Source organism: Rissa tridactyla, chromosome Z, assembly GCF_028500815.1.
Source record: "Rissa tridactyla isolate bRisTri1 chromosome Z, bRisTri1.patW.cur.20221130, whole genome shotgun sequence".
NCBI classification, from domain to species: domain Eukaryota; kingdom Metazoa; phylum Chordata; class Aves; order Charadriiformes; family Laridae; genus Rissa; species Rissa tridactyla.
In genome coordinates this window covers 59,931,888-59,953,164 of record NC_071497.1, presented here as the reverse complement: position 1 = coordinate 59,953,164, position 21,277 = coordinate 59,931,888, and the positions used below count along the sequence as shown (strand labels likewise).

Below are 21,277 nucleotides of genomic sequence, written 5' to 3'. Positions count from 1 at the left end.
CACGGCACTTTGGTTCCTGCTGGTGGAGAGGCGGCCCTCCACCTCCCCCGAGGGCTACGCGCCCGGCTTGGCGGAGCCGGGAAGAGGGAAAAGACGGAGGGGGAGAAGGCGGAGAGGCGCTTTTTTCCGACTGGGTCTGTGAGGTCGGGACGGCGGGGCGGAACGGCGGGAGGGAGGTTTAGGCAGCGGGGAGAGGAAGAAGGAGCACGCTTTCCGGCGGCATGGCGGCTCTCCCGGCAGGGCCCGGGGCGCAGGCCAAGCTTTGGCCCTGTTAAAGCTCTTCGTCCGGCGGTTCGTAACGCGGGTTGGGGGGTGGGGTGGTGGCGTTGGCTTGTGGAGCGGCTGCCTGGGCCGGGCCGTGTGAGGGGAGCGCTGCCGCCCCGCTGCCGTGGGCGGCGAAGGGCGGTAGGGGCCGGGCGGGTGTGCGTGCGTGCGTGTGTGTGGGGTGGAAGCGGGCCTGCGTGCAGGCTGCTTTCCTTTATTGTGAAACTCCCCCACGAAGCATAAAATAACTGGAGCCGGGTGTCGGTGTCTCCTTCAGTCACGCAGCGGCCAGCTAGGAACGCTCGTGAAGCTTCTGCGCTTGGGCTTTGCGTCCTGCTGGGTTTGGCGATGCTTAAAATCTCGTCGTATCTAGTATTTTCTGTTATTTTTGCCCCAAACGCGCTTTTTCCCAGCTCCCCCTTCCTCCGTCAAGACCAGAAGAGCTATTTATGCTTCACTGGTCGTCAGTCGGTGCTCTAGAGTTTACCTGAGCATGAGTGTAAACGCTGGTGTTAGTGTTTCTGCTTTACTGTTGGCAGATTTCTTTGAGAAATACACTTAGTGTTTGTGAGCTTGCCTTTATGCTGCATTTTTAACGCTTAATAACATTATTTTTACAGATCTGACACCGATTTAACCTGAAGAGCAGTAACCTGAAGAATAGCAACCTGATCTAAGTTGAAAAACAGTTAAGTTTTTTGATTGATTTGTGTGAAAGTAATGTGGTTACCTACTTCCCATCATAAATGTGTTATGCGATGTTTACTTACCTTGGCAGGGAACAGTTTTAGAAACGGGACCCAGAATGTTGAGATGTATGAGGAAATTTCCAATGAACGCATTGAAGTCATCCAGTTTGTGCAGTAAGGTAAACTTTTTCACAAATTTTGAGACTTCTCTGTGGGCAAAAGAAACACTCGAGTTAGTCTGAGGAAACGTTTAAATTTTTTTGTTTGTTTTTCTTTTAAAAATTGATATATAAACAATGCATAATTTCATGTTGAAATTGGACTTAATATAGGTCAGAATGTGGAAGTTCAATTTGTAATTTTTTCTGTAAACTTTTTTAGTTATCTCTGATTTTGATTACCTAACAGTTGTCATTGTTAGATTTATGTTATTTACACAAATAATTAGACTTATTTAAAATATTTTGGCTACTGACAACATGTTTTCGTGCTGTCATAGATTTTTACTGGATTTCCCAAATAATAGTGGGATTGGATTTGATTTAAACCTCGGTGCTACCATCTTCATGCTTCAGCTTCCAAATAGCCGGTATTTTGAGCTTATTTAAATACCTAACAACAGTATCAGTTCTTGTAGATATTTCTTTTCGGTTTAGCTCTCTACAACTGGTAAAAAGGTAGCTACAAAATAATTACTTATAGTGATAAGTGTTCTATATGATTTTTTTTTTCTTTTTAAGCATCTGTATTTCAGAAAGTCAAAATTCAGAGTCATAAGTGTGACACAGCAAAATGGCAATCTACGAAATTACAGTTCTCCGCCAGGTATAAATTTGAATTATATTCTTAATCATAAGGATTAGTCTAAAAATAAGTAAGAATGCTTTCTATCTTGTGTATTATTGTATTCTTTTGGTCATTATTTATAGGATTTGTATGTATGTGAAGGTGTATGAAGCTCAGAGCAGTTAAAAGGTTCAAGGACTGAAAAGAAGTGTTTTGTATTGCTGCTCTTTTCTTAGTGGATGTATAGTATAAAGCCATTAGAAAACAATAAAAAGAAAAGATACAGCTGCACAGGAAATCAGGTCAGTTGTGAAATGCGCTGGAACACCCGTCTAGTTGCCTGACCTACTTATTGGTTATCAAGTAATTGATGATAGCCAGCATGTTGGACAAGGGGAGAAAGACAGGACTCTGATGAAATAGGAGGTTTAATTTATCATTAGTGTATTTTCTTTCCAGACTCAGGATAAGAGCTAGTAAAAAGAATAAGATCCTTCAAAAACAAAATTTAAATTAGAAGGAATTTTTGCTGGTTTTTGAGTATCGACGCAGATTGAATGGAAATCAGTTGATACAAGGTAGTGTTGGGAGTCAGGGCTGCTTTTTCTACATCAAGATGGAGACGGGAGGAAATTGGTAACTGGTTGGTAGCCAACTTCTTTTTTTAAAAAAAAAAATTGTTAATATTTTCAGCACTGTGTGTCTTAGCAAAAGTCTGTAAGCTGCAGTCATGTACCTCAGAGGACGACTTACTCTTTGTTGCTAATGTCAATGCGGTCTCTGTTGCTACGTGTCACTGTTTCTGTGTAGTTGCCTCTGCAATGTCCTTGCTGTCTGCTGTATTTATGTCCGGTTTTGCTGCGCGGAATACCTCAGTGTGTCACATGGAGGCAAATGTCACATTCATTCCATACACCAGAAGACAAGCAAGAAATCTCAAACATACTAATGTGTTGTTTTGTGGGTTATTTTAGAAACTGAAGGGAAAAAGACAGTGTTAGTTGGAGTTTTTATTTAGGGGGGCGGGGTGGTGTTGAATTTCCAGCCTGCTGCCTTGCTTCAGTCTTTCTCCTTATTGAGACATTAACCTATAGGATGCCTCTTTAATGTCTCTTTGGTAAGGGGGATTATCTGTAGGCGGTTAAGGAATGTTAGTTCAAATATTGTTGAATTGTTTGGTCTGTCAAAGATAAACTAGAGTAGTGAGTTCCTGAAGCACAACTTAAATGGCTTGAGTATATGAATTATGGATTGGTTTCATGAACTTTTAACTTGGCAGCTTATTTTTCAACTAAAGAGGATGTGAGAGAGGAAATCTCTTTCAAGAAAATACGCGTTTAAAACTCCTCAGTCACGTGTTTTCTTAACCTAGGTCACTTTGCATTTTCTCCCTGAGAATTATGCTGTCTAGCTTCAGTGTTTAAAGGAGAAATTACTTTTGAAATTTGTTATCTAATAGCCAGTTTAGATGAATGTCAGTGTTATAGTTGTATTGAACTGCCACATATTTTGCTATTAATTCTGCGGAGTGAGATTTTACTGTGCTGATGATACTTTTATGTGTTGGCTTTTTCCTATTTTTTTTTTAAATTACAGCTGTTTTGAAGATTTTCTCTTCTTTTTTAAGAGAGAGATATTTATTGAAAATTAAGTACATATCTTTAGAAATTTGAGGTGGTAGAGATTACAGATTGTTGTGAGTTGTGGCTCTGAATCTTTTTTTTTTTTTAAATAATTTTGTTGGGAGTTTTCTTAAATATATTTCATTCTGTTAAAATCTATCCTTTCTACATCGGGATCAGTCTTACAAATTGTTGTATTGTTTGTTTGTCTCCAGGAGATGTTAAGTCTCTGCGTTCTGTCATTAATCCTCATATATCCAGGTATGTTATGCTAGCTTATTTTTTGGATGTAACTGTCAGTCAGAGCAATTGATGCGATAGAAAGTCACAGGTTATTGCTATGCCCGTCACATCCATAGTTCATACGCATATTCTAAATTAAAGTTAGAACTTCCTTAGTTTTACCCTTCTGACATTTCAATATAGAATGGATATTGGTGTCAGAGAGGCCTTGGACTGTCTCTTGGGCTTTGGTTCTGCATCATCAGAACCAAAACCGGGCTTTTGGGGAAGCTCCAAATCCATGGGGCCTGCTGGGAGCTGAATGAGGGGAAGGGGATGCCTTGGCAGCTGGACCATTGCTGTGGGCAGGGCTGTGTGCTTTGTGTTCATGGGAGCATGCAGCTGTGCTAGATAAGGACATCAGTAGCAAGGACAAAGTAATTAGGGGCTGAGCTGCTGAAGAAATAGCTTGTGGCTGAAGTTCCCTTGGAAGACTGCTTCTGTCCTGAGGGCAGCTTCATCTGGCATTAACGGTGAATGTAGGGGCTGAGCGCAAGCCTGTGATGTGCAGTTAGTAAAGCCATTTTGGAAGCTACTGGCGAGGTCCTTCAGAAAGGAAGGCTTGGCTGAACAGAATCAAGGACAACTTCATGGGAATTTGGATGCTGTATTTGCGGCATAAAGGCTATATATGCAATGGATTGTTTTGGGCACCGGGGGTTAGGGATTGTCATGGATGAGAGGGTGGGGGGGCTGCTTATGTCTGTGGGGAGGGCAGATGGGGGAGGATGAGGCCAAGAAGTGTCCTTACCATGAAGTGAAGCGTGGAAACCTGTTCCAAAACTCTTGAGTACTACTGATATGAAGAAAATCCACCATTTCAATACTAACATATTTCAGTGTCAGAATGCACACTGTTTCAGATATGCAACAGAGGAAAAATGTTATTCATCTGTTATGCTGTTCTCAGTGAATATTAAGTGTTTATGCCACTAACAGCATGACTGAATAAAAAAATTACCTCAGTAAAAGCAATGTCTTTGCTTCACGCAGAATCCGAAACATTGGCATTATGGCCCACATCGATGCAGGGAAAACTACGACAACAGAGAGAATGCTGTATTATTCTGGATACATAAGAACACTTGGAGGTTAGAAATACTTTTTGTATTTCAGGAGGTTTGAGAGATTTAATAGTGTACAATAACATGCCATGCAGTTAGAGGTCGCTGGTGGAATACTTAGCGTAGAAGCCAGTTGTTCCAAAGTTGTGCTGCGATATAATGAAATCTTAATGCACATTCCATTACGTTCTAAGGCAGTTGTACTTTGAAAAATCATTGGTTCATATCTTTCTTTTAGTGCGTTGATTTGTTTAGTATTTAATTAGAGGTTCTTCTTGTTTTACTTGTTGGCCGTTCTGGTAAAGCTGTTTCTTCAGTTCTCTTTTGACCTGTAAAGAAACCAGATTTACAAAGCGTAACCATTTATTTTGGAAGCCATAACATGGGAATAATTCCTTGCTTCAACAATTCTCACAGAATTCTTCAAGATTGAAAAGGTCACAACAGCCTCCATTTGTGCTGCCTTTTGACCTTTTAAATTTAATTCCCTATTTCCTACTGTGTGTGAGAATGGTAGATGATGTTAGGCTTGTGGAGTGGTTGAACTTGGTGGCCTTCTTTAAAAATGTGGAACTACGTCTCTTTTTATTAAAATTAAAAAAAAAAAACAAAAAACAAAAACCGAAGCAAAACCCAACCTCTTACTTGTTTGGTTTGGTTTTTTGATTATTTTTTTTTAAAAAAAACTTTCTCAATTACCTTTTCGTTACTAAATTTTAAAATGTCAGCCAAATTCCACACAGTGAATGCAGCCAGTTTTTTTTAAACTAGTTTATTCGTGATTTTGGACTTTGCTTTAGTTTTCAAGTTCTCATGGTGTTACTAGGATTAAGATCAACAAAAAGGTTGTTGGAATTGCTTGTCTTTGACTTACAGGGTATTTGTTCGCTGGAAAGGGGGCCTGGGTAAGTTAGCTGACATTATCATTTTCTGAAAAAGACTAGTTTTCATAGCTTATACATATATAAAAGGAACAATATTTCCAAATGTCTCTCAGCATCTGTATTCCAACACAATTTCAGCTTTTGAGTTATTTACCTACACAACTGTTACCCTTCTCCCTTGTCGCAGATGTTGATGATGGGGACACAGTGACAGATTTTATGGTACAGGAGCGAGAACGTGGTATTACCATTCAGTCCGCTGCTGTTACCTTTGACTGGAAGGACTACAGAATCAATCTGATTGACACCCCAGGTACTAGACTTCAGCAGTACTCACGAGGTGGGGTGTTGTGGAACATAAGTCTTGGTTTTAGATATGGTACAATATTTAATTGGTTTAATTGCGTCAGTAAAAAGGCCTGTACGGAGCTCTGTTCAGCTTTGACTAATTATTGTTCGCTGGTGCCTAATCTGTCTTGTTTACAGTGAGCTCAGACATTTCCACACTAAATTGCTCTTAGTGCTGGGATTGCAGTGTAACAATTTTTTGAGTTTCAAGGACTGATGGGTGTATTTCTCTGCAAGTAAAGACAGTGTTGTTTTGACATGATTTAAAAAAAAATGAAAAAAATTGTAATGACCTGTTTGAATTATGATGGTATAAAAGGAGGATTGTTTTTTAGGTCACGTGGACTTTACAGTGGAAGTTGAGCGTTGTTTGAGAGTCCTGGATGGAGCTGTAGCAGTGTTTGACGCTTCAGCTGGTGTTGAGGTAAAAATAACTAGTGGATTTATTTATTTATTCTAATGACTGAAATCAGATTGAAATAATAATAATCGTACAGAGATGTCAGTCTGTATTATCTCTTTTAATGCTTTGGTCAAAATTCACCTTCAGGAAGATGAGCATTTAATTTCGAGTCCTGTAGTGTACGTGAATTTCCATGGTAATAAGGGGCAAATAATTGGGATTCCCATTAAATGCTGAGGGTTTTTTGTTGTTTTGTTGCTGTCCTTTACAAACGTTGACTGCGGTGAATACTTCTGGCTTCCCCCACCAGTGGAAAGAAATTAATATCTGTTCATTTCTCATTCTCAGCTTTTATGTAGAAAATGAGTAATTTTCAGCCAGAATTTCTCCCTCCCCAATGTCCCATTTAACATGCCCTTTGGAGCATAGTGCAGAAAATGTGGAGGCAGGCTGGAATTTGACTTTATAGCATAAGTTTTAGTTCAATCCTGTAGAAAAGTTACATGTTGTGAAATCACTGTGTTCCATGGGACATACCTTTTTCCTACATGAGGGATGAGAGAACTCTTGATCAGTGTGAGTCACATTATTTAACGTACTATTGGAAAGCATTTAAGTACTCTCATATATGAACCTGAACTGAGTAACAGCCCCCACCCCCAACAACAAAAAAATTAGATCTGCTTGTTTGGTTTTTTTCTAAAACTGTGTAGGAAATTCTTGCGTTATTTCCATGTATTGGTAAGAGACTACTTCTGAATCTGAACTGATTTTCATATATACCTGTTTTAACTTTCAAGTAAAAATGCAATCATAAATGGCTCAGCAGTACACAATTATTAGCAAAACCACAGTAGTTTTTAGTTTTGTATGTGTAGCCACAGAAATTCTTGCCTGTGTGTGCTCAAGTATCTTGGCAATAAAGTCTTAAGTCTCTACTGAGTTTTTTTCCATATATATCCCCTGTAATGTTTAGTTTCTCTCCACGTTCCCTTGCCCATATGCCTGTGTGCCCTTAATGAAGGATGGGGAATGACTGCAGCTGAGAGAAGAGATGCGACAAAGCTGCTTGTGTTCATCTGTGCTGCTAGATGCAGGATTGTTGCAACGCATTCAGCACAGTTCCCTTCTGTACTCTGAACTTGGTCCCTCAGTGGTGTTGGGGAGTGTATAGTTTGTCTATCGGCACTAATATTTCCATTTTGTCTTTTGCTGTAGGCCCAAACTCTGACAGTGTGGAGACAAGCAGACAAACATCAGATACCACGAATTTGCTTTTTGAACAAGATGGACAAAACCAGGGCAAGGTATTTAGATAGTTGTTTTGATCATTGCTAAAAGCTTTGTAAGAGAATGTATCTAATCAAGTTAAAGTTTTTCTATTAAGCATAGACTAAGCCAATTATGTTAATACCTACTATATACATCTTTGATTATGCACATCATATTTTTCTGTAACTTTAGGAGGAATTTTTGCTGTAAAGAGGGAACAGTAAACCTATTTTACTATATCGTTATGATTTGTGTAACTGAATATCTGTTGTTTTAATATAGTTTTACATATGCTGTTGAGAGTATCAAACAAAAGTTGAAGGCGAAACCTTTGCTTTTACAGGTAAGCTTAGAAATTAAATGTTCATTTGCTTTCTTTCAAGTGGTACTCCTTTCTTAATTTTTGCAACTGTCTAAAATCTCCTCTCTATTTGCAGTTGCCCATTGGGGAAGCCAAGACCTTCAGAGGACTGGTTGATATCGTAACTAAGGAAAAAATAATTTGGAAACCTACTTCTGATTTGGATGATGGAAAAAATTTTGAGCAAAAGCTGCTTCTGGAGGCTGATGATCCCAGCCTGTTCCAAGAAGTCCAGGATGCCAGAAATGCCTTAATAGAACAAGTAAAGTTCTAAAGTAAATACATAATATATTTAAAACCGTTATTTAGAACAGTAGAAAAAATAGTCTGAAAGGGACTGCTGGAGGTGTCTGGTGCAGTGACCTGCTAATTTACATCAGGTTGCTCCTGCCGTGTTCAGTTCAGTTTTCAAGTCTCTAAGGATGGTGATTACAGTCTGTCCAGGCAGCCTGTCCCAGTGCTTGATCATCCTTGTAGTCAAACGTTATTTCTTTTTGTTCAACGGGAATTTACTGTGTTGCAACCTGCGACAATGTGGCTTGTTCTTTCCTTGTTGTACCTCTGAGAAGAATCTGTCCATGTTTTCCCTGAAGCAGACCCACCACCACCACCATTTCAAGTACCAAGAGGCAGCATTTGCATCCTGCCTCAGCCTCTCCAAGTGAAACCCATCTCTCTGTGCCTCCGGCTGCACTCCAACCCACCTCAGTGGTTTTCCACTGGACTTTGCACCGTTTGTCAGTCTCTTTTGTGCTGGGGAACTTAAAAGCAGACAGTGTTTTAGATGCAGCTTCACAAGGGCAGGGTAGAGGATACTAACCACTTGCCCTGATCCACTGGCTATGCTCTTGCTGGTGCTGCCTGGTATGCTGTTAGCCTTTGTCACTGGAAGGAGACACTGCTGACTCATGCTCGCTTGTCCAGCAGGACCCTCTGGTTGACTTCTGCAGAGCCATTTCCTAGCTAGTTGATACCCGCTCTGTATCAGAGGGGAATTTCAGATTTTCTTCACTTCCTTCCCATCTGTCAAAGATGCTTAATGCACATTGGAAATGTTAATATGTGATGGCAAAACATGATAAATATAGAGTTGGGCTCCCTGGCTGTGCAATGTAAGTGTAAAATGAAAAATACTCCCTGCTTTAAAATAGAGAAGTGAAGAAAGCAGACACTAAATTTAGTATTCAGTTGGCTAACATGGCATCTTGTACTGTCGTAGGTGCCAAAAGATACTTGGTATATTCACGTGAGGCCTGGCATATGTGACCCAGAACCTGCAGGATGTCCATACCCTTCTGGAGTGTCAGCTAGAAGCAGGATGGGATGTTGCAGGCTGGTCAAGATGGTGTTAAATATTATGTTAGAGGCAGCTGAATCCCACCATAAATCCTTTTCCCGATCCATCCAAAAAGTCCATGGGAGAGATGAGAAAAGAACAGTGTAACTATTTCTTTAACGTAGATTGTCATACTGTGAAGCTAAGAAAGCTAATAGAAACTTGATCTACTTGATACCCCATTTTGCACAGCTGGCAGTTTAGAAGGGGTGAAGAATGGAAGAATTAATGGAAGTAAAAGAAAAAATTGACTAGAGCAGTGCGGAACATTTGAAATAATTTGTCCAGGGTGTTTTTCTTCTCCCTCAGCTGGCATTTTAAGGTCTCACATTGTTTTGTGTAATTTAGGTAATGATATTGGAATATTTGCTTGTACTTGAGACACTCTAAGCAAGTCTTCTCTCCAAGTAAAAAGGGTTGGGTTTTTTTATTACATTTGATTTGTTTATATACAACTTTAAATTGTAGTACTGATTATATTTGAATGCATACTTTTATAAGCAAAATTTGGGAGGTTAACAACTATGTTTATCTTAGATATTGATCCGTTTTGCAGAAGAGCTGCCCTCCACACAACTTTGAATAACACTGTGCAAGTGCATAAAAAGATGGTGCTAGGCTTTCAGTTTCCTTTGAAACATCAGAATCGGAGAGATATATTTTATATTGCTCTGAGTTAAGTAAAACACATACACAATCTGGTTTTCAAAATTTCCAGGTTTTAAATGGGGGTGTTATCATTCAGCCTCTTATCTTAAGTAATGTATTGTGAGATAGAAGGCTTTGTAAGAACAATGTTGGTTTTTTTCCTTTGGTTTCTGGGCCCCTCCTTAACCAGGAAGGGGTGGACCAGTAGTGCGATAATTGAGATAACTTTGTGTTCATAAAATACTTTAATGTGCTTTGTATCCTGTTGACACTCCTTATCAGAAACAGTGTAAAATTTAGTAGTTCGAATACCAGTCATCTTGCACACTTGCTTTCACTTAATTAAATGAACACTTTCCTTTATGTCTTATGTTTCAACTATCAGCTTGATTAGACTTGTAATTGCTTATCAATGATTCATTTCAGTATTTGTTCAATTGCTGTCCTAGCCACTAGAGGGGGCAAAGTGCCTTCCTGCACGTTGGGTGTCCTGGATCTATGACAGTGCAAGCAGGTTTAAAGAGTGCTTAATTTATTTGTCAAGCTAAGTGGTACAGTTTGAAAACACAGATGAGCTCTTGGACCTACAAGCATTTGACATGCAGAAGGTCAAAATGCCCTGAAGGCTTGTCTGGTTTTTTTCCAGCTGTATATATATTGGTTCGAAAAGGTTACTTGCTGCTTACTTCAGACTTTACCTTGTTTGCAGATCTGAAGTGCATTCAGTTATACCCTTTATGGCTGTCACTGTATGGCTGCAGGTTTTTTGAGTTTGAGAGAAGTGCAAGCATTCTCACTCCAACTGATGTTTTGCTTGACAGCAGCTTTATAAGTTGATTTTTAATTTTTTTCCCTTCTTCTTTCTTGAGACCTTCATTTCCGTAATTTTCTGTGGTTTGATTTTGTGATCTCTGATATCTAAGGCTTTGTTCCTGCTCTGTTTAGCTGTATATCCTAAATAACTAAGATTTGTGATTTGTCTGTGAAACTGCCATATGCCAAGTAATAACGAACTATTCTGTTGAAGGTTGCAGATCTGGATGATGAATTTGCTGAACTGGTTCTAGGAGAATATAGTGAAAACTTTGACTCCATACCAGCTGACAAGGTAATTTTTACATTTCATTATTTATAAACAATTTTTTACCAGACGTTATTCTGAAGGGCTGGGTTTTTCTTCCTTGGGCAGATGTGCATTTTTTATCAACAACAACAAAAATATCACACCAGCTTTTGTGGTGAATTTAGAGTACTGTGTATTTAGAACAAAGCATATTCAAGCTTAGTATGAACTGTATACAATAATGCATTAACTATTATTCTGAGACATGCTAGGCACAGTTTTAAAAGTAGGGTGCCTTTGTTCCAGAAGGTATGGTTGGTGGTTTTTTTGAATGTTAGGATGCTGCAAAAAATTTTAGGGAAAGGTGAATGGAATTTCCAGGTAGACTCAGCAGTTTGTGTCTGAGCTGCTGATTCTTACCAACAAAAGTAACAACTGTTGTGAATTGGTTGGATTTTCAGACCCTGCGTGTTGAAAGTGGCGGGGTACGACATTCTGGATTAAAAGGACTGTTAGAACAAGAATGGCTGCAGATCTGCATGAAATGTTTAGGTATTTTAAAAGCAGTGTCTTCTGTTTTAGCATCTAAACATTTGAGTTTGGAGTTCATTAGAAGCAGTGAAAAGAATTTGGATGAGTGATGTTATATTTACAAGCATATTTTTTAACTTTGTGGGATTTGTTAGCAACACCTGATAGCTGGAATACAATTTAGGCTAAAATGTAGTTCACATGTTAACAGAAAATAATTATTTTTTGCAGTTACAGTCTGCTATCCGCAGAGTCACACTAGCTCAGAAAGCTGTACCTGTACTGTGTGGCAGCGCACTGAAGAACAAAGGAGTGCAGCCATTACTGGATGCTATTATTATGTACTTGCCTGCACCTAATGAGCGTTCATATGAGTTTCTGTAAGTACAGGGAGGAAAGGAGGGTCCGGAAAAAAAGAAAAATTAAGTAGGAAAGCATAAAAGGAAAAATATTAACAAAACATTCCTGTCTTTAAAAATGTTTACTGTTTTTAGGTATTAAATAACAGTAAAGCTGTGTGGATGTAAAAATACGCTTGAGTGCTGAACCTGCTTTGGTCAGTGCTACTGGAATTGTATGTATTTATCTTCAGTTGTCAAACTTGCACTTTAGAGTTCTAAAGTCTATTTTTAATCTGAGGATATTGCCATTTTACAAAATTAAGGTCTAGGGATCATCTTTAGTATTGGCTGAGTCACATGACATGTATCCTGCTGGAGCTAGAACTACTTATACTTTATACATATATATACTACTATATATATATACATATACTACTTATACGTTACTATACTTTTCGGTATAAATTAAGACTTCTAAAAAATCTACTTCTATTAATATTACAATAGGAAAAATACTGCTTCTTAAGTGAGTGGAAATTTAGGTAAACGTGAGTTTGAGTGGATTAATCCTACAAGTATGCTTTTTGTTGTGCTTTTTATTTTGCAGACAATGGTACAAGGATGACCTGTGTGCCCTAGCGTTTAAAGTTCTCCATGATAAATGTCGTGGACCACTAGTTTTCATTCGCGTTTACTCAGGTTCACTGAAACCTCAATCAGCTGTATATAATATTAACAAAAGTTGCACGTGAGTAAGATGGAGGTGTGGTTTAGTGGAGCATTGGAGTATCTGCTAAAGTCCTGAGTAATAAAAGAACTTCATTTTCAGGGAGAGAATGAGCCGGCTGCTCCTGCCTTTTGCTGATCAGCAAATTGAAATACCATCGCTAATGCCTGGCAACATTGCCCTTACCGTTGGGTTAAAACAGGTAATGGAAAATACTGGTCCTGTAAAGGAGCTTGTTTCACTAGTGTGCTTTCCACTTTTATAGTATTGTATCTCAGATACATTCTTGATTATTGTGACATATGTAAACTTGCTTTATTTGAAGTACATGTACAGGTACTTCCTTCTAAAATGAAGTATTACAATGTACATATGTCAGTAATTGACCTGGGAGATGCAATGCTGATTACATGGAAAGGACTGAAGACTGAAGGTGTATTTTAGAAGGGTTCTGAGCTTGTATTTATATTGTAACTCTTAAAATACAATGTAATGCCATGGAGAGACCTCCTGTGGGGAAGGAGAGTGATGTTCCAAGTAAGTTACCTAAAAGCAAAAGTGTACCTTAAGTTCAAATAAGTTTGTTTCATGCTTGCTTCTGTTAGTCTATGAATTCAGTGTTTTATTGTCTGAACTGGCTGCATAGATCTCATTTGCACAGATTTTCTAAAATGTAACCAACTTTGTCATGCATAAGCGAATTTTCATTTACCAGTACTGTTCTTTGTGCCTTTGTATCTTGACTGGTAAACTAGATTTAAAATGCAGGGAACTGGACAAAGAAATGCTAGTCTAAATTTGAGCAGAGTTTTTCCTCTTCCAGATCATTTTAGTTATATGAAGAGAGAGTAATTGTTTATAAATAAGTAAATAAATGGAGTTTAGCACAAGTGGTTTTGAGGAAGAGAGATGGTCAGGGTTTGTGGGTTTGGGGTTTTTTCAGTTTTTTGGTGTGTGTTTTTTTTTGTTTCATATCCCCTTCTCTCACTCGTCTGTGTCTTGTGGGTCACTGGGTGTTGATCTCTAGAGTGCCACTGGAGATACCATAGTATCGTCAAAGGCTTCAGCAGTAGCTGCAGCACGCCGAGCTGGAAGGGATGCTGCGGGAGAGAAGAGGTCTACCAGCAACGTAGAGAGCCTTCTGCTGGCAGGCGTTGAGATCCCTGACCCTGTCTTCTTCTGTACAATTGAACCTCCTTCAATGGCCAAACAACAAGGTACAATGTAGCTACCTAGCAATATCACAAGATATTCTACAAATGAGATATTTAAGCATAACCATATTCTCATATGTCGGGAGCAGAGCTCATCACCAATACATGCACACCTGGTTGATATGAGTGAGTTGCACAAATTTATCAATTAGTGCTCTAATAAAGAGCTTTGGTGTTCCGCACAAAAGTTGTATTTTAGAGTGTGCTTGTCAGTATCCTTTGCTATTACTACATCAAGCAGTACTAGTAGTAATACTTTTCTAGTTTTTGTGTCTAGAATAGTAGTAGTTCTTAATTTTGAAAAAAGAGATGGAGGCACTTCCATTTCCTACTGTCAGGCTTAGTTTTGCTGCAGTCGCGCTGGTATGCTCTACATAATATCCTGAGTACAAATAACCTTGAAATGTCATTTTCTTTCAGTCGGCACTCACAGTTTTACTCTATGGTGTGAAGTCTTCACTTACCAAGATTTCTGTGTGTCTAGTTAGGGTTCACCCATGCAGTGTGAACTGTAATCTTACTGCCTATCCCAAGAATCTGTACCAGAGGACTTGGTTCCATTTGACTCTATTTGACTTTATTGGATGCAGGAGGAAACATAGCGAAAAAGGATGAGGGAGAGGCTGAGGTAGTTAATGCCTTCTTTGTCTCGGCCTTTAATAGTTCAGTTGTTCTCAGGGTACCCAGCCCTCTGAGCTGGAAGACAGGGACAGAGAGCAGAATGAAGCTGCCCCCATGATGCAAGAGAAGTAGCGACCTGCTACACCACTTAGACACACACACAAGTCTATGGGGCTGGATGGGATCCACGCAAGGATACTGAGGAAGCTGGTGGAAGTGCTCACCAAGCCACTTTCCGTCATTTATCAGCAGTCCTGGCTAACTAGGGAGGTCTCAGTTGACTAGAGGTTAGCAAATATAACTCCCATCTACAAGAAGAGCTGGAAGGAGGATCCGGGGAACAACAGGCCTGTCAGTCTGTCGTGAGAGCCAGGGAAGGTTATGGAGCAGATTTAGATCTTCAGTGCTATCATGAGGTGGACAACTGGATGATTGGGCCCAGTCAGCATGGGTTTATGAAAGGCAGGTCCTGCTTGACTGACCTGATCTGCTATGACAAGGTGACCCGTCTAGTGGATGAGGGAAAGGCTGTGGATGTTGGCTACCTGGACTTTAGTAAAGCCTTTGACACTGTTTCCCACAGCATTTTCCTGGAGAACTGGCTGCTCATGGCTTGGACAGGTGTCCCTGAGGAAAAAGCTGGGCCCAAAGAGTTGTGGTGAATGGAGTTAAATCCAGTTGATGGCCAGACAAAAGTGGTGTTCCCCAGCACTTGGTATTGAGGCCAGTTCTGTTTAATGTCTTTATCAATGATCTGGTTGAGGGGATTCAGTAAGTTTGCAGATGATGCCAAGTTGGGTGGGAGTGTTGATCTGCTTGAGGGTAGGATCCCTCTACAGAGGGATCTGGACAGGCCGAGGCCAGCTGTGTGAGGCTCAACAAGGCTAAGTGCAGGGTCTCGCACTTGGGTCACAACAACCCCATGCAGTGCTACAGGCTTGGGGAAGAGTGGCTGGAAAGATGCCCAGAGGAAAAGGACCTGGGGGTGTTGGCCAACAGACAGCTGAATTTGATCCAGCAGTGTGCCCGCGTGGCCAACAAGGCCAACAGCATCCTGGCTTGTATCAGAAATAGTGTGGCCAGCAGGACTAGGGAAGTGATTTTCCCCCTGTACTTTGCACTAATGAGGCCCCACCTTGAATACTGTGTTCAGTTTTGGGCCCCTCACTACGAGAAAGACATTGAGGTGTTGGTCCAAAGAAGAGCAACGAAGCTGGTGAAGTGTCTAGAGCACGAGTTTTTTGAGGGAACTGGGGTTGTTTAGCCTGGAGAAAAGGAGGCTGAGGGGAGACGTTATCACTCTCTACAACTACCTGAAAGGAGGTTGTAGCGAGGTGGGGGTCGGTCTCTTCTCCCAAGTAACAAGCGATAGGACATGAGGAAATGGCCTCAAGTTGCACCAGGGGAGGTTTAGATTGGATATTAGGAAAAATTTCATCATGGAAAGGGTTGTCAAGCATTGGAAGGGGCTGCCCAGGGAAGTGGTTGAGTCACCATCCCTGGAGGTATTTAAAAGACTATGTGGCGCTTAGGGACGTGGTTTAGTGGTGGTCTTGACAGTATTAGGTTAATGGTTTGACTGGGTGATATTAAAGGTCTTTTCCAACCAAAATGATTCCATGATCCTATGACTCTTTTTGGAAATAGATACTTTTCAACTCTGTATCTTCATTACAACAAAGCTGAGCTTGGTTAGGGGTGAAGGGGAGGACGGACAAGTACCAGTGTAGTATGATGGAATGGAGCAAGGTAGAATGCAGATTTGGAGCAATATATCTGTGGGCTGAGACACTGGGTTGTAAGGTGTGCCTGTTTTTGGGGGGTCTGGATGTTTTGTTTTGTTTTGTGGGTGTTTGTGCTGGGTTTTTTTCAAAGACTAAGGCAGATAAATACAGTCTCAGCTGTGAGTTTATCATTCTGTAGCTGCTTTCCTCAGCAGTTAAGATACTGGGGAATCAGAAATTTGAACCTTTTCATGTCAAACTCACCTTGAAATAGTTAGGCAAATCATATACAAGTTAGTTGACAATTTTTCTTATCTGTAAAAAGGGATCAATACTTTTTATTGACTTGATGAAACACTTATAGGTCCATTCTGTCTTCATACAAGTTCAAAATATCACTCTGAAAATAGTATTTTTAATAATTAAATTAAAGCACTCTATAGTGTGTAGTTAATTTGTTGGAGAGAATCGGAAGCTGCAAGTTGCTTGTAATTTGAGTTGACTGTTTGCCAAAATCTGTGCTTCCCTAGGATCCTTTCGATTCCTTCTGAGAATAAGATTTGACCTTATGAGGAACGTGATGTTTAGATATTCATTATGATTCTCAAATTACTGAAGTCTCTTTAGATACAATGTTTGATATTTATGTACAGACTTAGATAACGCATTGAGCTGCCTTCAGCGTGAAGATCCAAGTTTAAAAGTGAAGCTAGATCCTGACACAGGACAAGTAAGATGAATCTTCTGTTACTCACCTTATAATCAAGCTTTATTTAAGAACTGCCAAGACCACCCTTCATTTAGTTCATTTGCATATTGAGATTTGCTTGAAAAAAAGGACTCTCTAAATGTACATATCATAAATGTACAAAGTTCTGTGCATCACACTGAAGTGGAGCCTTGTGCACTTGTGCTTTACAGAGTAGAGGAAGTCATCCTGTGCTTTGCATGTTTTTGACAGTTCTGTATTTAAAAAAGTTTGAATTGCACAGTCTTTAAGATAATGTAAGATGACCTTTTTTTATAGTGGTCACAGTAGTGATAATTACCCTCTCACTTATATGGTGTTTATGTCAGATGACCTGATCTGTCAGAAAAAACAGGCAGTCCTGTTTTTTCTCTAGGCTCCTTAGAATTTGAAATATTTCTAAGAGACTATTAACAGCATTAAACTGCTTAAACAGTTTATATTAAAACCTGAGTTTTGCATGTTTAATATCTTCTCTCTTCACTTTCTCTTAATAGACTATTCTTTGTGGCATGGGTGAACTACACATAGAAATCATTCATGACCGAATCAAACGTGAATATGGAATTGAGACTTACTTGGGACCTCTTCAAATAGCATACAGAGAAACCATCCTAAATGCTGCCCAAGCTACAGGTAAAATGAGTGAATGGAAGGAACATCTTGTTTCTGGTTTTGTAACTTGATGTACTTTAAATGATCTTACGAGTGGTTTCAGATGAATTTTATTAGTTTTTTTTCCAAACGGTTGCTTTGCTTTTCCCCCCCCCCGCCCCCTACAGATACATTGGACAAAACAGTAGGAGATAAACGACACTTTGTCACTGCAGAGTTAGAGGTGAGGCCCAGGTCAGGAGAGAGAGCAGCGACAAAACCCATCATTGACTATGCCGCGAGTGTCATTGAAGGGCTGCCCAAAGAACTCCAAGGAGCTATAGAAAACGGAATCACAAATTCATGCATTCAAGGTAACTGCTCTAACGTTTCTGTAAGAAGCCTTGTAATATGTTTCTAGGAGGAAAAACTCCTTCATAGCTTGAAAACTAAAAGCTAATACATACTAACATTAGATGCAAAAGAAAATTCTGAAATTTCCTTAACTACAAAAATTGCCAAGCAGTCCTTTCCCTACACCAGGAACGGAAGTCAGCATGCCTTTGGTTTTAAGGTTGACTTCTTCTCAGTCACTCAACAGTGAGCCTCGGGTTCTTTTGGTTTGTCTTTTAATCTGGTATAAGAGATGAGGCATTTACTTGCTGACATCATGTCACAGTGATGTGACAGAAGCGGGTTCGGAGGCCAACATGTACATACCACACTTCTATTAGAATTACAAATTTATTTTTTTATTTTAAAATTTATGTTAAATCCACAGAAGTATAAAATAAAAAGCCTTACCTAATTGCAAAGTATAGGACTTCGCAATTTCTGAAGGACTAAAAGTGTCTTTTACATTTGATTAAGAAGAGGAAGTATTTAATAACTTGTGTCCAAAGTCTTCCTTACAGTAAAATTAACAGGGAGTGGACTGATCAATGAGAATTACTCTAGAAGCAACAGCATGAGGTGTTTTTTCCATGTTGGTTTGTTGAGTTGGAAAGCATTTCTCATCACTGGCTGTGGAATGATTCTTGACTGCGTGCTTTCTTCGTGTTCCTTGAAGGCACTTGAGAACTCTGCTGTCTCCAGCCTAAAATTCATGCCATTAAGTAGTTTAAAAAAAAAAAATGGATCTCGGCATGTTCTCTGTATGAAAAAAGCTGTGTCTTTCCTCACGTGAGGTTCAGACCTCCCATCCAGTGTAGTATAGTTTTTGGTCTGGTTGAGCGTCCTGGGTTGGATAGAGATAATGTAGCTAGGACTCTGCATGGTTCATCGCTCATGGAATTGAGTTAATCCTGAAGTTTTGGTAGTGGGTTAGTATCAGGCTTTGATGGGATCACATTGTGTTGAAAAGGAAAAATACAGAAGATCATCTGGCTCCTGGTTAAACAAAAGGTTTCACTGCTTTTTCCAATGAGGTCTTGTTTCAATAGACAAGCTTTAGCTATTACAATGTCTTAAAAAAAACTTAAATTTTTGGGAATGGCTGTGTGGATGAGCCCACTCGGAAACTTCTGGTTCTGAAAATTATCTGTGCTTTTGGTAAAGAGAGTAAGAAAGTATGACTGCCAGAAGAGACAAAGGAATGCAAAGCTAGGTAATGACAAAATCACAAAATGAGGAACAAAATGAGTCATGCCCTTGAGGGGGGTGAAGGGGAAGGAGAAGGGGAAGAGGAAAGCGAGAAGCTCTGAATTAATCCTGAAACTCTTCTGCGTACGTCTTAATGTTCTGAAAAACAAATATGCTTTTTTCTTTTTCTCTTTTTTTTTTATTTTTTTTTTCTAGGACCCTTGCTTGGATTCCCAGTTCAGGATATAGATGTGACACTGCAATCACTGACGGTGCATCCTGACACCTCCCACACAATGATATCAGCCTGTGTCTCCCGTTGCATGCAAAAGGTACAGTGAAGCTGTAAGCTGCTGTAGAACACAGCAGCACAGTATACTACTGGGAAAATACATGTGTATCAATATCAGGCAATTGTTCTTCTCTGACAATGTAATGCCCTTGCTAGGGACCTGATAGCTTTTGGAAGTAAAGAGTTTGAGAGGCAGTGTTAGCTTGAGTTATGTAAGTATTTATGTCAATGTTTGGGGGAAAAAAAAAAGTTAACTCTTCTTCCCTTCCACGTAGGCTTTGAAAAAAGCTGGTATACAAATACTGGAGCCCCTGATGAACCTAGAGATCACAGTAAGTGAAGATCATCTCAGTGCAGCACTCGCTGATCTTGCACAGCGGAGAGGTAGCATTCAGGAAATACAGAGTCGTCAAGATAACAGAGTTGTGGTTGCTGCTGTTCCACTAGCAGAAATGATGGTATGCAATTATCTTAAATAGTAAAAAATAAATCTAGTTTTTTATATGTTGAAAAATAATAAGGCTTCAGTTCACTTTTCTTATTGTTATGGATGAATAAACTTGGAATGGATGTTTTTTATTGTTTTAATTACTGAAAATCTGAAGCAAGTGCCCAGAAATCTAGTGGTGTTTTTGTGCCCGATTCAGATTGTTACACCAGCAAGTTTTCAACTGTAAGTTCGAGAAGTAGTAAATACTGTAAAACTTGTTTTAGTAGAGAATAGTTTTTTAAAAATTAGGTTGACTCATGCATGTATTGCACTTTTAACACAGTAATATTAAAAAAATAACTTATTAGTATGTTGCAGTATACTTCTGACACTCTCTCTTTTGTGACTTAAGCAGCTTATCTTCCCTTTATCCTAAATTGCGTGACCTGTGTTCTTCATTTTGTCCAGGGCTACTCAACAGTTTTGCGTTCTCTAACGTCGGGCTCAGCAACCTTCACTTTGGAGCTTGCCAGTTACCAAGCCCTGAACAGTCAAGAGCAAAGTGCACTTCTTCAGAGGAGGACGGGGTTGGTGTGATTGTGTGCTTGCTTTACTCTGCAGAACAATGAAGATATTTTCCATCATCCCTGTAAGATATTTTCAGGAGCCTGTTCCTGTACACCAGTATGTTCTTGTGGGACCAACTGGTTGTGGTAAATGATGAATTAGCAGCTGTATGAGTAGACGGTGCTTTTAACTGTCCAAGGGAAGGTTCAAGAGACTGTGTTCTTCTGGCACAGCCTTGTAATTGCAAAGCAGCTGAACCAGACATGCAACCATAATTAGCTGCTTGTGAAAATCTTCTCTTGCAGATATCTGCAGTGAGAACTGACGCAAATCCTCTTCATAGAAATAGGCGCTAAGGGCACCTCAACATGTGATTAGGACTGTTTCTTACTTCAGTAAGCAAAGTTTGTGAAGTTTATGTCTATAAATGAAATAACTTTACGATTCTGGCGGTCTGTATCTTGATTTGTTTTCAGGTGAATAAAAAAACATGGTTAATAAATATTTTAAACAGTACAACTGTAGGCATTACTTCTGGTATTGTTAGAAACCAGTTTGAACCAGAGTTCAGGACTGGCTGTAATTTATACCCAAGTTTGCTTGGATGCTTCTGCAATTTGAGTAAGACCTGTGCAAAAAATACAAGGAAGGCAGAGTTCTCCCATGACAGTGATCCCTGCCCCACCACCTTGGAGTACGTTGGGGGAGGAATTTTTTTTTTTTTTGACCTTTAGGAATGAGTGATTTAAGTTGTAGTGGTTTGGTTGCATAGAAAAGTGTCAAATTATAAGATACTCCAAAATAAAAGACAGTTTGCTCTTTACTTGAATAGTGTCTTTATTTTCCCTTTAGAATGTAAAGAAACTGAAATGGGTAACTCTGGTA

General features: G+C 39.6%; 1 protein-coding gene across 5 annotated transcripts; it reads left to right on the top strand.

The window, feature by feature from the left end:
* Nucleotides 1-19: 19 nt before the first annotated feature.
* GFM2 (GTP dependent ribosome recycling factor mitochondrial 2) lies at nt 20-21,215 on the top strand. 5 transcript variants are annotated; one of them, XM_054184931.1, is made up of 22 exons: nt 20-134; nt 885-952; nt 1,050-1,132; nt 1,694-1,778; nt 3,577-3,622; nt 4,637-4,734; nt 5,779-5,904; nt 6,275-6,363; nt 7,561-7,649; nt 7,897-7,957; nt 8,052-8,237; nt 10,987-11,067; nt 11,785-11,933; nt 12,502-12,642; nt 12,724-12,823; nt 13,649-13,838; nt 16,834-16,910; nt 17,426-17,564; nt 17,711-17,896; nt 19,320-19,435; nt 19,671-19,853; nt 20,294-21,215. In XM_054184931.1, exons 3-22 carry the CDS (start codon nt 1,070-1,072, stop codon nt 20,420-20,422), a joined length of 2,334 nt encoding a protein of 777 aa, XP_054040906.1. In that variant the 5' UTR covers nt 20-134; nt 885-952; nt 1,050-1,069; the 3' UTR covers nt 20,423-21,215. The 5 variants fall into 5 exon arrangements, with proteins under 5 accessions (XP_054040906.1, XP_054040903.1, XP_054040905.1 ...); XM_054184928.1 differs by having other exon boundaries at nt 1,043-1,132; XM_054184930.1 differs by lacking the exon at nt 20-134 and adding an exon at nt 175-291.
* Nucleotides 21,216-21,277: the final 62 nt, after the last annotated feature.

What these genes read in the sequence shown, in the direction of transcription:
- GFM2 (XM_054184931.1), top strand. Translation starts at nt 1,070, where the DNA reads ATGTTGAGATGTATGAGGAAATTTCCAATGAACGCATTGAAGTCATCC. An exon ending in GAAATGCCTTAATAGAACAA is followed by an intron (nt 8,238 to 10,986) that starts GTAAAGTTCTAA and finishes ATTCTGTTGAAG; the next exon opens with GTTGCAGATCTGGATGATGA. An exon ending in TTCCACTAGCAGAAATGATG is followed by an intron (nt 19,854 to 20,293) that starts GTATGCAATTAT and finishes CATTTTGTCCAG; the next exon opens with GGCTACTCAACAGTTTTGCG.